Raw genomic sequence first — 18846 nt, forward strand, 5'->3', positions numbered from 1 at the left:
CCTTGTCTTTCCCAGTGGGAACAAAGTACATTTTCTTATCTACAAAAACATCTCATCATGATGAATGAAAATAATTGATACTTTCTAATTTTAGAACTAGTATATCTAACTCCCTCAGTGTTACTATAGGCAACTGGGACTTCAGTTTCAAATCACACACCCATGTATGCAAGCACACACACAGAGGCAGAAATATTGGGAGTGGAAATCAATTATGCAGATAATTTTTTTATTATTGCTTTTTTCTCAAAAGGTGGGGTGAAGTAATAAAGAGAAGAACTATTTAGATAAAAATAGTACTTTGTGCACTAGGAATTAAATGTAACAACATAGACATGGCGCAGAGAGTGGATGAATTAAAAAAAACAACACTGCTTCTTAAAGCTCACCTGTACAAGAGAAGTCATCCACACGAATGTATCCTGGGACACAGTCACAGCGATATAACCCAGGAAGGTTGACACACACGGTATTGGCATGACAGTAATGCATCTTAGCTGCACACTCATCAATATCTGAAGGAAAAAAAATTAGTAAGATCATGGTTAGCAAAATAATGGAACAACAGTGTAATCATTTTGCAGATAAATTACAAAAGGTAAATGTCCACAGAAGCCAAGAGAAAAAGTAACATGCATTAAACACAAAAGCTTAGGTGAAAATTCAGCTTGGTACATTAGATCCCATCCTGAGCTGAAAGTGTTTCTAGAACGATGCATGGTGAGACAAAACAGGTAAGAGCCCAAGAAGTATGAAGAATGAATTTACAACTATTAGTTTCTTGCCAAGGAGAATACTCTTTTTAAATGTCCAAATTCAAGGAGTTCTGTGCCCACTAAGTTGATATCAACGAATATTTATTAGGTGTCCACAGTACATGGTATAGCTTTTATCAGAGGGATCAAGGGAATCCAGCCCCTCTCTGCTTGTGTGTCTTACTAAGACATGCTTCAATCCATATGCTACAAAATGATGGTGTAGCCAGTTTCTCCCATGTTGTACTATGAATATAGACAACTGCTGTTGCCTGATGCAAATTAATGTCTCTCACCCTTTGACCTGGGGCTCCTCCCCATGTGATAGAATAATGGGCTGATTCAACAAAAAGTCTTGTTCTTTTTGGGATGGAGTTCAGAGCATCACCTGCTTTCTCATAAAAGTTCGTGATAGGGATTAAAATAATCTACAACTTTAAGCACAGAGTTGAGCCTTTTCTGGAGATTGTTTTCAAAAATAGATTTATGTTCCTTTTACTCAGACTGCTTGCATGTGATGGTTAGAGAAAGAAGGACATGAGTACATCATGGGAATCCAAGATAGAAAATGTGAGCTCTAGTTCTGGTTCTGCTGATTAATAGTCTATGACTTGCATTCAACTACTCTGGGTCCCAGTATCCTCATCATTTTGTCCCAATGGTCAATTCTGAACCCAGTGTTTTATATCTGTAAAGATATTATTTAATTCAATCCATATGCAATCCCATGAGCAAAATGCAAACACTACTCCCGTTTTATAGTCTAGAAAACTGGGGCTTAGAGAAGTTAAATATCTGGCACAAAGTCATCCTGTTAGAACATGCTAGACCTGGGATTTGAATTCAGAAGTTATTTACTATTATTTACTTCATGAAAGCTTCTTGAAAATGGTGATTAGTCAAATACAGTATTTCTGTTACAATAATCATTAGAGCTTTAATATTATTAATGTACAAAAACCGAGGATAAAAATGGCTACATTGAGTCACTAGGAAACTCATTAATCTATTTATCTTCAAAGAAAAGTAAGTTGATTTATTTCCTAATAAAATATATTGAAATAACATCAGATTCTTTTCAGAGCTAAAGATCTGACAGCCTATAAATAAAAGTTATTGTGAGGTCATTGAGATCTAAGAAGGAGACCCACAGTTAGCAAGACTTAAATAACTATGAAATAAGAACAAAACACCAGAAATTAGTGAAATAACTCAGGCAATCAACTTCCTGAAGGCCAATCACAGAGGTTGCTTCCTGGTGAACTCAACTTGCACCAAGGATCCTGATGAAGGCAAGGAATTATTACAGTCAGACCACTGGAATCCAAGAGATGGATAACTAAAAGAAGGAGTCATAGAGTAGTATGGTGACATTAAGATTTTGCAAGTGATTTAGTTATTGTTGCTTATAAGGTCTTTGGTAGGACGATGAAAGGCTGGGTGAAAATAGGCATAACAAGTGAGAGGCTGGAAACAAGAAGAGAAGCCAGGTATTAGAGAGGGCTGCTTGACATTAGTGTGTTGTTCATAAAATATTACCAGTTTTCCGCTCTCTGGGCACATAGCACAATTGTATTTCCCCATCCTTTTCAACTTTAAGCATGGTTTAAATTAATCTCATGATTGATCATGAAATCTGAGTGGAAGCATATCACTTCTAAGTGGAAAGATTAAGAGCCAGCATCCAGCTTACCACATTTTCTTGTTTCTGCCTTGTAACCCATGGAAGCAAAGACATGGAGACTCTTTCAACCTGGGCCCCTGAGTGAGAAGCAAGCCACCATATACCTGTTGCATAAGCAAGCACCATATAACTGTTGCATGAGCTAGAAATATGCCTTTGTTGACTTAAGCCACCATGCCTTCCCTGATTGGTGCAGAGAATGACTATAAAAGTTATCTCAAGAAAGGATATCATTAAGCTTCATCTTGAAAGATGAGCAAGAATTCATCAGGTAGAGAATAAAGGCAGGGAAACTATAGAGGCTAAAGTTTTTGTCTGTCGAGTTACAAATGGAAAGAATCATTTAGCCATGTACATTCAAAGAACATTCATTAGACTTCTACTAAGCCCAGAGGCAGACCGATGAACAAAATGCCACATAGACCTCACAAACAGGCAAGGCATTGAGCGAAATGTGTAATAAAATCTACCAAGGATGTGAGATCTTTCAACAAGAGGAATTTGACCTACTCTGAGAGAGCCAGAGAAGGATTCTCTATGGTAGTGATGGTTCATCTGAGACATGAAACAGAAGTGAAACAGGCCAAGGGAAGAGCAATAACCTACCAGACAGAAAAGAATGTTTGAGAAGACTTAGTTACAAAAAGGAGCTTTGCCTATTTGAAATGAAACTAGAAAAATAAGCTTGGGCCAGATCCTTTGTGGACATTAGTGTGCTGTTCATAAAATATTACCAGTTTTAGATTCCAGCAGGTCTTGCAGGTCATGTGACGGAGCTCAGACTTTCATCAGGGCAGTAACACAATTCAATTTCTCTGTTTTAAAAATATCACTCTGGCTGTGGTGAAGAGAATTGATTGGAGCAGGGCACGCTGAAGGCTAAATCACGCTGGTATTTTACTCACAGAGATACAGCCACACTGAACTCCATCTCACTCTGCTGGGATGCCCAGCCATCCTTTAAGATGAGAAACTAGTCAGGACTTGCCTTAGAGGCAATTCAATCTTCAGCCCATGGGCCACAGCTGCCTACCAGCCTGCTGACTGCAATGAATGTTTCCCTGTCACGGACCCTTGTCAACACCTTCCAGAGAAACCTCCTGGCTCATTTTCCTTAGGCCATCACCAAGCTGCTGAGAGGCCTCCGCCTCATCTAGATTTGAAGGAGTTACTTGGCTATAACAAGCTTATTTTGAATCAAGCCAGCCAACCTATTTCTTTGTTTCATAAGATTCCAAGGCCCTGAATAAAAATATTTTCAAAAATCAAACAAGGGATGGTTAGAAAACCCCAGTGAGAATTTTTCACATGGATTTAATCCAACCCTTGCTCTCTACATGTCATTGAGACCCCGTGCCCACATGTCCCTGCTGCTCTGCTGATGTGTTTTTGAGTAGGTTTTCAGTTTACACCATTATTAATTTCAGTTCTTGCATATCTAATAATTTCCTGGTACTAGTCCAGAGAAAGCACTGAAATAAAGAGGAAAAGTTGATGAATGTACCAGAAAATTAAAATGTCACAATCTTGCCTTCGTTGCTTATTCTTCATCATATAACCACCAGATATAAAAGCTATCTTGTGGTAAAAATGGTGGGGAGAAGAGAGAGAAAGTGAAGTGGAGTAATCCAGCTGATTCTCTTGAGACAAGAAGATAAAAGAAAGAAAGAAATTGGCAACTCTCATGGTTTGGGGATGGGAACAGAGGATGGAATGGCAACACGTTTGCCAAAAGATTGCCTCTCCATCCTCAGGGAAACACACAACCCAGAAGACAGTTTCAATAGGATTTAAGGGTGTTTCAAAAGCAAATCTGATTATAAACAGAGTCAAAAAGGAATTAACATCTTTAGAGAGCTGGGCTATCCTGAGAAAACAATCTTCAGAAATAGCAAACAATTGAGATTTTATAAATTTTATAAATAAGCCTAGGTAAAAGGCTGCTTTTCATTCACAGAAAAAAGGCTCTGAAGGGTATTGAATAATTACAAAACAAAAATCATAACTCCCTAATGAAAGAACAAACTGATATTTAAAGAGAGAAATTGAGTTGGACCAAAGCAATTAGTATGCTAACCACAGACTTGAAATGCAGTCTGACCTTTGCCCAGGTGGTGACAGTGCTCTGCCTGAAGCAGGTATCTTGAGCAATGGTCATATTCATCCAGAAGCCAGGAGACAAGAAGAGGCTAAGCCTGAGGCTGAATCTCAGAGTGGAAGTTGAACATACACAAATCCAGGTTCACGCTAAAAATTTGAATCAGTCCAGAAAGCTTTACCAGGAAGAACCACAGTTAACCTGACATGTACTGGAAGGACGAATTATTTTAAAAGCACATTGTTGGGCACAGGCTGATACCCATATTCTAAGAGTCTAACAGTACGTACCTTATAAAGGAAAACTAGGAACAGCCCATGGCAATTGGTAAATACCCAACAAATATATGCTGTTTTTTAGGTACTATGCTAGATATTTGATATGGAGCATCTCATCATTCCATTTATCTTGACTCCTCGTGGTAGGTATCTCCGTGCCACGAAACTGAGGCTGGGAGATTATCAGGTGACTTCACTTGCCCAAGTACAAAATCAGTAAGCATAGAAACCTGGGTCTGGATCCAAACAATATGACCACAAAGTTGTCATTGTTCTCACTGTGCCAGTTTTAGCGCTCAATAACATTTTGATGCTATGATTATGTTAGCTGTAGCTGATGTTTATGACTATGATTATGTTAGATGCATCATGATGTGTATGGAAACAAATAGATCTCTAAATTCTATATCCATGTACAAGGCCATTCACGACATTTGTTCTGGCATTATATTCTCCGTTAAAATGGCAATTCTGCTCCGTGCATCACCGCTTCCTTGGCTCTTTTAAATCAAATCCTTATATTTTCACACTTTAGGCTCCAGTGACCCAGGGCCCCAAAACTGGCAGAAGCATTTTGCGCCCAGCTGGAACTCACAGACTGACACAGCCTCTACTCATATTGCTTGAGACTATGGAATTAGAAAAGAGTAACAAAGAGTCCTAAGGTTTTTATTATTAAGTATTGTTAGAGAAACATCTATAAACCCCATTGCAGCATATATCATCTTGAGTATAATGGGGCTTAAATTGTGATTCATTCATATAAATTGCTTGTTGCTTTTGAAATATTAGAGCTCATTTTCTGGTGGTCTTTTGAGGTAACAAAAATACATGATTTATATCCCTCCCAAGGATGGTGAAATAGTTTGTTTTTGTTTTAAAAGGTATACTTATGGACTGTAAAATGAAACTTGATATGGCATAAGGATTCTTCACGTATCACCAGGCTCCATCTGCATAAGAGTTCAGAACAAACACAGACTCAAATTTGGCATCATCATCATTAAATTAGAGGGCAGGGCCTGGATAGCCAATAGAAGCAGATGCAAAGAATTCTCTTAATAAAATGATATGATCTACTCAGACGTCTTCCGTAAACATTTCCTAGAAAAAGAACCCAGGGAGGGATATACTCAGGAGGGGAAAACGCATTCCCCACTCCCTGTGTACATTTAAAAAGGAAAGAAGATCAACAGCTCTTGAGAACATGATTTTGGTCAAGCACTGTGTGCCTCTCATCTCATTACTCCTAACCATCCCAGGGACTGACATCAGATACTACGAGTAGAGTACCTAAAATTTCAACCAAGGTTCTTATGACTCCAAAGAGGATACTTGTTCCATGATAACTAATGGACAAAGAACACTGGATTGACAGTTAAGAGTCAAGTTCTATTCTTGCTTTTTCATTTAGCTAACTGTGGCACTGGGCAAGTCACTTTTCTTCTCAAGACCTTGGTTTTTCCCACATATACATTCAGGGAGTTGGACCAGAAACCATTTAGCCAAATTTCACTTCTAAAGTTCTTGACACATTCAAGTATTTTGTCCACATCATAAAAGCCTGCTTCTGGAGCAGCTTCTCTTGGGCCACCGCCTCTTTTTGCAAGAGGAGCTTGCAGATGTTCCAGATGCCTTTCCCAAGATACAGGTCCAGGAAAATACTACTTAGATGACCCAAGCCCCCACACTGTTTCTTGATAGCTGTGTCAACTGTGTTGACATCTCCCCTGAAAACTAAGAGCAACTAGGGTTAGCAAGCAGATACCCACACAGAAGCACAGCTCTTGGCAAGTTCTTCATGGACTGGTAAGATAACTTGCAGAGCAATTTTATCAGACTTGAACCTACTGACTTTGCAGAGATCATGAGCTATAAAAACACAGTGGTGTTGGCTAACTGGTTGGTATATTAGAACAATCACTACTTTCCCTTTGTGTCATACTGATTTTTTTTTTAATTGGGCTTATGTATCTCTGATTTGAACTTATAAAAATCCAGTGAGGTTTAGGGCAGTGAAAATACTCTTTATGATACTATAATGGTGGATTCAGGTTATTATACATTTGTCCAAACCCATAAAATATACAACACCAAGAATGAACCCTAAATGTGTATTATGGACTTTGTGTAATTATAATATGTCAGTGAAGGTTCATCAATTGTAACAAATGTTCCACTCAGGTGAGGGATATTAATAATGGATAACAGCAGGAGGTATATGGGCAATCTCTGTGCTTTCAGTTTTGCTATGAGTGTAGAACTGCTCTAAAAATATTTTTAAAATTAAAAACAATAAAAACATTGAGGCAGACAAGATGCAAATTATTCTTCCCTTTTTCAGATGAGAAAGTAAAGACCCAGAGAAAATTTCCAACTTGCCCAAAGGAACACAGATAATCATTGCACTGGGAATAGAATCAAAGTCTTCTAATTCTAAAATTAGTGCTTTATCCAATGTTCCATGTTTTTCTATAATTATAGCGTCCTCCCTAAAGCAAGGGGGGAAACCAAATGCCTATAGAACCTAGGAATATAAATCAAATACCTAAAGAAGTCAGGTAAAAAAACATATATGCAAACCATGTCCTTTCCACAAAGAAATCAAGTGTTTCTTATTTTTCTTAACACATAAAGCAAGCTATCTCTCTCTCTCTCTCTCTCTTTTCCTCTTTCTCATTTTCCTACTCCAAGAATAACGGAATGGATCTCTTTTATAAGAGAAAAAACACGATGCAAGGCCAATGGTAATAAAAAGTGACACTTAACGCCAATGGTAGAAAAACAATAGGAAGAGTGTGGACTGTAGAAAACTGGAGCTCTAGTTAAATATTACCAGAAAGCTGTGATAAGAAACAGTGCTTATATAGTACTTTCTATGTACCAGGCAGTTTTAAGTGCTTTATGTAGATTAACTCATTTAATATTCACACTCTATGAGGTGCATATTAGAATCATCCTCATGTTACAGATGAGGAATTAGAGGCACAGAAACATGCAGTAAATTGTCTAAGGTCACGCAGCTAGGAAGTAGACCTGGACTGCCAGGAGAGGAGTTCAGGCAGCACAACCCCACAGTCTGTATTGCCTCTCAGGAATTGTGGGATAGGTCTCTGATCTTTTTAGAGAAGGTGAAAATCTTAGCATTATTTTTTAAATATTGGCTTCATATTTTTCTCCAAACATTTTGAACTAAGCAAAACATAGCTATCTATCAGATTTAATCCATGGAGGTCTGTGCCTTAAGGCATGTTATCACAAGGAGCATCAGTGAGCCAAGAGGAGAGAGAAAGAAGAAAGATGAAAGGAAGAAAGAGAGGGAGGGAGGGAGGAAACAGGGAGGGAGGGAGGGAGGGAAGGGAAAGAATAAAGAGAAGAGGAGAAGAAAGAAAAGGAGAAGAGAGGAGAGGGGAGGGGAGAAGAGGGGAGGAGAGGAGAGGGGAAGGGAGGGGAGGGGAGGAGAGGGGAGGGGAGGGGAGGGGAGAGGTAATGATATAGGAGTTAAGAAGAAATTATTTAGGCAGATAGTGAGGGTAAGGAAGTCCTTGGTAAGATTTTCCTTTTAATGAAAAGCAGCCCCAAAATCAATTTCTTTTCTAACGAAGAGCAGCCCATAAAATCGAGCTGCAGACACAGATAAGCAAGCTGGAAGCTTGCACAGGTGAATGCTGGCAGCTGTGCCAATAGGAAAAGGCTACCCGGGCCCTAGGCATGTCCAAGATGGCGGCTCCATCTTCTCCTTTCCTTGTCAACCACATGCACAGTAGGGAGCAGGCAACATGGCAATGGCCAGGTAGAGATCCTATTTGCATAATAAAAGATTAAGGTGGGGTGGCCAGCTTCCTTGAGTGTGATATAAACACCACACCTGGTTCACCCAGTCTTTTGGCCCTATGTAAATCAGACACCATTTCATCAAGCCTATCTATAAAACACTGTGCACTTTGCTTCGGGCAGAAATTCCCACTTTGGTGCCGCTCTCTGTCTCTGCAGGAGAAAGAGCTACTTCTCTTTTCTCTTTCTTTTGCCTATTAAACCTCCACTCTTAACGCCACTCCACATGTGTCTGTGTCCTTGATTTCCTTGCATGAGGCAACAAACCTCAGGTATTTACCCCAGACGACGATGCTGCTTCAGTAAGACAATCTAGGGAGACGCCTAGATAACTGCTATGAACTGAATTGTGTCCCCCCGCAAATTCATATGTGGAAGCCCTACCTCACAATATGTTGGTATTTAGAGATGGTACCCTTAGAAGATAATTAGGGTTAGATGAGGTCATGAGGGTGAGGCCTTCACGATGGGATTAGTGCCCTTATAAGAACAGACATATAGCGCTCTCTTTCTGAAGACACAAGGAAAAGGCAAGTCAGAGAGAGAGCATTCATGAGACCCTGACCACGCTGGCGCCCAGACTATCAGCCTCCAGAGATGTGAGAAAATAGTATTTGTTGTGCAAGCCATCTAGTCTATGGTATTTTGTTATGGCAGCTTGAGCTGACTAATAATGATAACATAATCCTTTACATTTCTCAGGTGCCCAGTGAAATGAATTTTAACATCATCTTCTAACATATGCGTCAAACAGATGTGTTGATTACAAGATCAAATATTTTCAGATTAAAAATTCAAACAACCTTTTGGTCATCCCATGTATGGTAAAGAAGTCTTCTTCAACAAGGTTACATACACCATGAAATACAAATTAGATTGTTGGATTGCTGACATTTTTCAAGTATTTTCCACATGTAGCTATGTTAAATATTTGGGAATTCATGCTAAGTCATTTTTATTTCCCCTTGCTAGGCTCAATTTCAGAATCAAACACTGTCATAAAGTAACACATCTGTTTATGCCACTGGGAATCATAGCATACCAATTTCTAGCTGGCACTGGAAAGGCATCATAAGACAACACCCCATGACTTTCTTCCCAACCTGGTATTTCTGACTTTTGAGGGTGTCCATAAAACTGATGCTAAATGTCCACAAGGAAAGAAACACATTGAGTGAAGGGTGATCAATTCAGTCTTGGCCTCAGGATATGCCTCAGCCTACCTCAATCTGTCAGGGTGTGAACTCTGCTTCAACTGATGGTACCAACAAACCCAGTGACTGCTTCCAAAAAGGTCCAATGGACTCACGACTTTTGAGTCCATTGGGCTAATCAAAGAACACCTTAGAAATGTAAAAGCTACAATGGTCTTTTGACTTCCCTGAAACTGGAAAAGGAAATTCAAAAAATATTGAGAGGCTATTGAATGCTATAGGCAGTAAAGGTTCCAAATGTCAGTGGGATGTGGTCTCTGCCTTCACAGAACCCGTACCAATGCAGCAGAGAGGCAGTCACAAGAACATGAACTTTGTAAAAACAATAAAATTTCTACAAGAGAAAGAAGAGGCTAATTCCATTGAAAGAGAATGGGGAAGGAATCCCCCAGAAAATAATAATTGTTTTGAATCTTGAAAGTGCAAGAAAGACCCCTTCATAAAACATTGATGGTCTTTCCTATCTCTCTGATTCCGTTAGCTAGCTACTCTTGTTTTGCAAAGATAAAGAAAATTCAGTCAAGAGTAAACAAGATGTAAGAGTGCAATACTACCAGCAAAGCTGTCTGTATCCTCTTTATCTCTGATTGTACCTTTTTATATAATAATAGGTACCATTTATTAACCACCACTTTATGCCAAGCATAGTTTTAAGAATTTTGCATGTATCAATTCATTTCACCTTTACAAGTACCACACAGATAGGTATTATTAACATTTTTACCTTATGGAGGCACAAGAGATTAACTAGCAGGAAGGTGACCTCTGGGGAATTTTAGCCCCTGGCATGTACTCTATTGTGCCTCTCTACAAGGCAAACTTAGCTTCCCCTTTAAAAGTATTCACATTTCTTGGTTAATTCGATAGCAATTTCCCATAGTTACTTGGTCAAATTATTCATTCACCTCTCTCCTCAAGCAGTCAAAATAGAGTGAACAGGCTTTAGGCCTTTAAAAATAAATGATTTGGTGCCAGAGGTTTAGATCTGATTCACTACAGGATCAAATTAACCAGTGATTAAACACCAGACTGAATTACACAAACAAACAAGGGCCTGTGGACCTATGAGCAGGTAGTTAATGAACACAACCTGGGTTCAGTAAAAACATTTTGTCTTCTACCACCTGTATGATGAATGATGATCAGCTGAATGTACTCAAGAAGACTAGTTACATTACTTTTTCATGTATTTCTTCATGTAGAAAGAGTCGTTAGATGAAATAAGCTTCTTTAACTGAAACCAACCTTATTCCCAATTCCAAATTCTTATATATGTGACTATATCTATGACCTTATTATGAAAACCATAAAGTACTCAAGCTGGTTCTTAAAAATCACTAAGTCCAGACTCTTCTGCAATGTGATTGTTGAGACAAAACAAAAATGAATGGATGGGGAAAGAAAACAATTTTAAATGCATACTAATTATTCATATTGTCACTGAAAACACAACCCAAAGGTGGAACGGAAAACACCACGCAAAAGGTGGGAAGTAGGAGAGAATCTGATGCCCATAATGTCCAGTGGATTTTAAGTCATTTTTTAAGTGAAAGAACTCTGTTAAAAATAACAACAGGTAACATTTGTATAACATTTTGTAAGTGCCAGGAGCTGTCCTATAGTATTAACTCATTTAATCCTCATAATAACCCTTTGAAGTAGGTATTGTTTTTTAGCATCCCAAGTCTACACATAAGGAAACTGAGACATGGAGACTAAGCAACTAGTCTAAGGTCATACAGCAGGTAAGGGCCAGAGCCAGACAAAAATCCAGGCAGACCTGGTTCCTAATGTGGTGCTTCTAACCTCTACACCATGCACTCTCAACTAGAGTGACATTACCTCTAAGGGGGTGAAAAACTGGGTCTAGAGGTGGTGGTAATGGTGGTGATATTAGATATTATAAAGGTCTGTGGTTCCCCAAAGGGCCAGGCACATGAACAGATAGTGTATCTCTGGTAATAAAATTTCAAGGGACAGTGATAAGGTAAAAAGGTTTAAAAGACTCCTTAGGGAAGCAATAGTTTCTTTAACAAAAATGTTAAGAAACATTGTACTTTGGCCGGGTGTTGTGGGTCATGCCTGCCATCCCAGCACTTTGGGAGGCTGAGGTGGGTGGATCACCAGAGGTCAGGAGTTCGAGACTAGCCTGGACAAAATGGTGAAACCCCGTATCTACTAAAAACACAAAAATTAGCTGGTCACAGTGGCAAGCACCTGTAATCCCAGCTACTCAGGAGGCTGAGGCAGGATAATCGCTTGAACTCAGGAGGCCAAGATCATGCCACTGCTCTGCACTACAGCCTGAGTGACAAGAGCAAAACTCCACCTCAAAAAAAAAAAAAAAAAGAAAGAAAGAAAGAAACATGGGATCTAATTAAACAAAAGAGCTTCTGCACAGCAAAAGAAACTACCATCAGAGTGAACAGGCAACCTACAGAATGGGAGAAAATTGTTGCAATCTACTCATCTGACAAAGGGCTAATATCCAGAATCTACAATGAACTCAAACAAATTTACAAGAAAAAAACAAACAACCCCATCAAAAAGTGGACAAAGGATATGAACAGACACTTCTCAAAAGAAGACATTTATGTGGCCAACAAACATGAAAAAATGCTCATCATCAATGGCCATCAGAGAAATGCAAATCAAAACCACAATGAGATACCATCTCACACCAGTTAGAATGGCGATCATTAAAAAGTCAGGAAACAACAGGTGCTGGAGAGGATGTGGAGAAATAGGAACACTTACACTGTTGGTGGGACAGTAAACTAGTTCAACCATTGTGGAAGTCAGTGTGGCATTTCCTCAGGGATCTAGAACTAGAAATACCATTTGACCCAGCCATCCCATTACTGGGTATATACCCAAAGGATTATAAAACATGCTGCTATAAAGACACATGCACATGTATGTTTACTGCGGCACTATTTCACAATAGCAAAGACTTGGAACCAACCCAAATGTCCAACAATGATAGACTGGATTAAGAAAATGTGGCACATGTACACCATGGAATACTATGCAGCCATAAAAAAGGATGAGTTCATGTCCTTTGTAGCGACATGGATGAAGCTGGAAACCATCATTCTCAGCAAACTACTGCAAGGACAAAAAACCAAACACCGCATGTTCTCACTCATAGGTGGGAATTGAACAATGAGAACACATGGACACAGGAAGGGGAACATCACACACTGGGGCCTGTTGTGGGGTGGGGGGAGGGGGGAGGGATAGCATTTGGAGATATATCTAATGTTAAATGACGAGTTACTGGGTGCAGCACACCAACATGGCACATGTATACGTATGTAACTAACCTGCATGTTGTGCACATGTACCCTAAAACTTAAAGTATAATTTAAAAAAAGAAAAAAAAGAAAGAAAGAAAGAAACACTGTACCTTGCTAAACTGTCTCTATCTGGAATAATACCTAACTTGGAAGAACAATATATAAAATAGAATTAAGCAAAGCTGCTATGGTATAGCAGAGTCTCGGGCCCTCTCTATGTGGTTGGGATTAGAACAAGCCACCTTTTGGCTATTGTGAATAATGCTGCAACACTGGTGTACAAGTATCTGCTCAAGTCTCTGCTTTCAATTCCTTGGCGTATATGTCTACAAATGGAATTGTTGGATCATATGGTAATTCCATGTTTAGGCTTTTGAGAAACTGCTAAGCTGTTTTCCATTGTGGTTCCACCATAAATTTGAGGTTTCCAGAGGCTGGGAGATTTCAAGAGCTGAAGGGAGAAAAGATTGGACAGTCGATGCTTAATGAGCACAGAGTTTCTGTATCCAGTGATTAAAAAGCTTTGAAAATAGTGATGATTGTTGCACAACATTGTGAATGTAATTAATGCCACTGAATTGTACACTTAAAATGGCTAAAATGGAGGCCGAGCACGGTGGATCATGCCTGTAATCCTAGCACTTTGGGAAGCCTAGGCGGGAGGATTGCCTGAGCTCAGGAATTAGACACCAGCCTGGGCAACATGGCGAAACCATCTTTACTAAAAATACAAAAAAGTATCCAGGCGTGGTAGTGCATGTCTCTAATCCCAGCTACTTGGGAGGCTGAGGCATAAGAATCGATTGAACCTGGAAAGTGGAGGTTGCAGTGAGCCAAGATTGTGACATTGTACTCCAGCCTGGGCAACAGAGCAAGACTCTGTGTCTCAAAAAAAAAAAGAAAAGAAAGAAAAAAAAAGGCTAAAATGGCAAATTTTATGTTCTATACATTTTAGCACAATTTGTAAAATACTGTAATATACTGAAATCCCATTGATTTGTACCCTTTAAATGGGTAAATTGCCTAGTATGTGAGTTATATCTCAGTAAAGCTGTTGAAAAACAAAATGGGTACCAATCCTAGGCCTGTATTTCTTTTCACTCAGAGGACAAGAAAACAGGTATGCCCCTGAGTAGCTGAATGTCACATAGCTGGAAAGAAAAAAATGTGACAAATAGTTCAAATGCCAGATTTTCTACCTATTAGTGTCACTGTGGGAAAGTTCCCTAAGATTTCTGAACTTGGGTTTCCACATCTGAGGAACACAGGGTTGCTGTGAAGATCCAGTGAGCTGGTGCACATAATATACCTTGCACAGTGTCTTAGGCCTCAATACATGTCTCAAGCTGCTGCTTCTCATTTTTTTGGTTCAAAGGAAGCCATTCTTGACAGGTTGCTGGGCTTTGCTAGCGAGCCTTGGGTACCTAAGCAAAAGCCAGCGTCTCCTCAAGTTGGTGTTGCTGCCCGTCAGTGATTACCTCGACTCATCCACCAAGCCAGCCAATGCCCCTTGACTGTCCCTTCACAAGATGAGATGAGAGAGGCATTCTCTTCCTCCATGCCCTGCTGCTCCCTGCTGACAACCCCAGGGCTGCTGCCTCCTGCTCAGGCAAACTGGCTTTTCCTTTCCCCTGCCTGAGTCCAGCTGCTATTCCTCGGACTATGCCATGGGATGACATCTGATCTGTGTGTGTGTGTGTGTGTTGTTTAATGTCTTTTTCCAATAAATTGGGAAAGAAAACTCCTAAGTTTAAAAAAAACTCAGAATTTATGCTTTTTGAGTGGAAACCTTTTTCAGGAGTAGCAAAATAAAAGAGACTTGAATAAATAAAAGGCTGATAACAAAGATGAATTGGTCATCCTACATTAGGTAAAGGAAACGAGTTTTTGGAGAAATAAATTTAAAATATCCAAGTTATAAGAACAATTTTCTGAAGGTTAAAGAAAATGCTGAGATCACTCCTTTTAGATACATGTCGATGACTAACTCAGAGACATGCCTGAGAGTTACAAACAAATTTTAGAATTTTAGAATACACAAACACACATACACGAGAGAGAGAGAGAGAGAGAGAAGGGTAGAGGGTAGCATTGGAATTGGGGGATATTTATTATCAAATGCTGATCTAAAAAGTTTTACTGGGGGAAAAACCTGGAGTAAAAAAATGGGCCAGAGTTCAATCAACAACAGCTTCTTCCCCACACACCTGTGACCCTGGAGCACGTGCTTCAACATGAAGACCTTCAACAAAGTGGTACCATCAGGGCTCTCTAAAAAGTCCCACTGGAAATTTCCATTGGTCTTTCCAAATACTACTCTAGTGTTTTGGGTGGGGTAGGACAGAGACAGGTAGCTGTTTTCACTATAAGTTTCTGAAGGTGAGAGTGTTTACCTGAGCCCTACACAAGCTCTTAGATACTCACCTGCTCTTAGGAGCTCAGCTGCCCAGGAGCTATGCTGGGCGATGAGGTTACAGAGATTAGGCAGGCTTGGCCATGCCTTTCATCATTAATAAGAAGAGACAGAGGTAAAAATAAAGGACACTGACATGTAGGAAATATGCATGGAACTGTCACAAGAAGGTGATAGGTAATCCTATCTAGAAAAGGTCGTGACACAAGATGTCATAAAAGATGGATAAAGGAGAAGGTAAGAAATGGAAAAGAAAAGAATACCTGGAAAAATAATTACCATAGAAAAGACACAGGGCATGAAGAAGCCCCATGAATGTGACTTCACAGAATTGAAAGCTGGTGTTAGGAACCAGAACTTAGTTGTGGCATAAGGAAGGTCAGATCCAGGCAGACCTTGAATGTCATGCTTAAGAGTGTAAACTTCATCCTGAGGACAATGGGGTATATGCCCTGCATGAACATACAAGCTGATCAGGGTAGCTTTTTTTTTTTTTTTTTGAGTTGGGAGGGAGATTTTTAAAAATGTTTTTCTTTCTTTCTTAAAAAACACAAATGAGATATGTGCATTTGAGAGCAGTGTTTTTTGACTGCTTAGTTCATTGTTGTATGTCTCTGAATGAATGCATAAACTAATATACAATTATTTAAGTTTTTAAGCTAGGAAATGACATGATAACTCATGCATTTTTAACAACTTGTAAGATAAAATAAATCTTCCTGAGTTTCTCTTCAAAGGATTTAGCCTGTTAACTTCCTTATCCTTTGTTCTCAAACTCAACTTTCTTATTCTTCCTTGTCCCTAGTTGCTGTAAACAGCCTACCCTGCTTCCTGTCAGCTCTAATCAATAACTCACATCTGTTCCCTCAGCTACCTGTACCCATTGTTCCCCCAAAACTGCACGTCTCACACATTCCACCTCTGTATCTCACGTCCCCCTCCCCTACTATATTTAGGAAAATATGTACAAGTAGCCAATTGGGTCAGCTCAGATTGCGCAGTCCAACCCCAGCCCATAGGGAGGGACACAGAGATAAGGATTGCATCCAGGATATAAAAAACCCCTGGTCTCCTTTGTTCTCTGTGCTCTTGCAATCTTGATTGATGCGAGTGGCACCCTTCTGCAGAAGTAAATTGCCTTGCTGAGAGAATTAAACTTTTGCCTGAGTGCTGGTTTCACTTCACAGCACCAAGCATTTATTCCTGGAGCATTTTATATCCAACAATATCATTTTGAAAGCAGGACGAAGGGTAAATCTGACAGTCAGCAGAGCATCGGTGACTACGTTAAGAACAGTACAAGTCGAATGAACGTAAAAATCTGGCTGCAGTGAGTCAATGAGTGGAGTAAGAGTGTGCAAAAACTTTGGGCTGAAAGATTCTAACTGGAGGTTAGTCTGAGTTTATGATTTTAGGAGTAGAGTAGTTAAGCAACGGCAAGGTCAAGAGCATTAGGAAGGCCAGGGGTGGTGGCTCGTGCCTGTAATCCCAGCACTTTGGGAAGCCAAGGCAGGAGGATTACTTAAGCCCAGGAGTTGAAAACCAGCCAGGACAACATGGCAAAATCCCATCTCTACTACTACTACTACTACTACTAATAATAATAATAATACAAGAAATTTGCCAGGTTTGGTGGCGTGTGCCTGTAGTCCCAGCTACCCAGGAGGCTGAGGTGAGAAAATCACTTATAGGAGGTCGAGGCTATAGTGAGCTGTGATTGTGCCACTGGGTGACAGAGTGAGACCCTGTATCAAAAAAGAGAAAAAACAAACAAAAGAGCATATGGAAGTGGTATGGAGTGAAGATGATTGTAGTCCCCAAAATAGAAATCTTCAAGGCTGGACTTCTGCCTAGAATGATGGTACAGTTTATGATAGAGATAAAGCCTGAGCAGGTAGGTGCCACAGACCTCAACAAATGAGGGGGAGTGGCCAGGAGATTTGTCACTGACAGCAACTAGAAGGGATAACAGGTGTTATAAGCAGATGGCTGGGGCTTCAAAAGAGAAAGGGTTTTGTATGAGGAAGGAAGAAATTACTCTAGATGCAGCAAAGCTGTCTTTGGAAAAGTTGAAGCTGCTTCTGGGAGAAAATACAACCTCCACTCAGAGAGCTGTAGGAGAGCTGTATCCCCAAAGGAATTCAAAAAGGCTGAGAGACAGAGGGACATTGTGTGAAGAGTTCAATGAGGATGTAGGGGATTTTTTTTTATAATGCAATAAAGTTTCCAAAGAACACAGTGCAGTGGGTGGGAAAAGAACAGGCAGACAGAAGAATCAGCTCCCAGGACACACAAAAATAGAACTGAGCATTGGTGCTAGAAGAGGATAAGTCATAAAAAGGCCTGGTGATCTGGGTAGTGGGAAAAGGCAACTGATATGGCTTGGCTATGTCCCCACCCAAACTGCATCCTCAGTTCTCACATGTTGTGGGAGAGACTGCTGGGAGGTAATTGAATCACGGGGGCAAGTCTTTCCCTTGCTGTTCTCATGACAGTGAAGAAGTCTTACGAGATCTGATCATTTTAAACAGGAGTTCCCCTACACAAGCTCTCTCTTTGCCTGCTGCCATCCATGTAAGATGTGACTGGCTGGGTGCAGTGGCTCACGTCTATAAACCCAGCCTTTTGGGAGGCTGAGGCAGGTGGATTACCTGAGGTCAGGAGTTCAAGACCAGCCTGACCTACATGCTGAAACCCCGTCACTACTAAAAATACAAAAGTAGTTGGGCATGGTGGTGCATGCCTGTAATCCCAGCTACTTGGGAGGCTGAGGCAGGAGAATCACTTGAGCCCAGGAGGTGGAGGTTGTAGTGAGCTGAGACTGTGACATTGCACTCCAGCCTGGGCAACAAGAACAAAACTCTGTCTCGGGAAAAAAAAAAAAAAAAGACGTGACTTACTCCTCATTGCCTTCTGCCATGATTGTGAGGCCTCCCCAGCCATGTGGAACTGTAAGTCCAATTAAACTTCTTTATTTTTTAAATTGCCCAGTCTCTGGCATGTCTTTTTCAGCAGCATGAAAACAAACTAATACAATAAATTGGTACCAGTAGAGTGGGGCACTGCTGAAAAGATACCCAAAAATGTGGAAGCGACTTTGGAACGGGTTACAGGCAGAGATTGGAACAATTTGGAGGGCTCAGAAGAAGACAGGAAAATGTGGGAAAGTTCGTAACTTCCTAGTAACTTGTTGAATGGCTTTGACAAAAAGCCTGATAGCAACATAGACAATAAGGTTCAGGCTGAGGTCATCTCAGGTGGAGATGAGGAA

The 18846-nt window shown here is 40.2% G+C and overlaps 1 protein-coding gene across 1 annotated transcript in view; it reads right to left on the reverse strand.

Moving 5' to 3' along the window:
- Positions 1 to 378: 378 nt before the first annotated feature.
- LOC129008626 (protein kinase C-binding protein NELL1-like) overlaps positions 379 to 18846 on the reverse strand; it is a 462105-nt gene continuing 443637 nt past the window's right edge. The window contains exon 13 of the mRNA XM_054441007.2: positions 379 to 515. Coding sequence (XP_054296982.2) covers positions 379 to 515 — 137 coding nt within the window. The remainder of the gene's footprint in view (positions 516 to 18846) is intronic.

Source organism: Pongo pygmaeus, chromosome 9 (assembly GCF_028885625.2).
Source record: "Pongo pygmaeus isolate AG05252 chromosome 9, NHGRI_mPonPyg2-v2.0_pri, whole genome shotgun sequence".
In the NCBI taxonomy this organism is placed as follows: domain Eukaryota; kingdom Metazoa; phylum Chordata; class Mammalia; order Primates; family Hominidae; genus Pongo; species Pongo pygmaeus.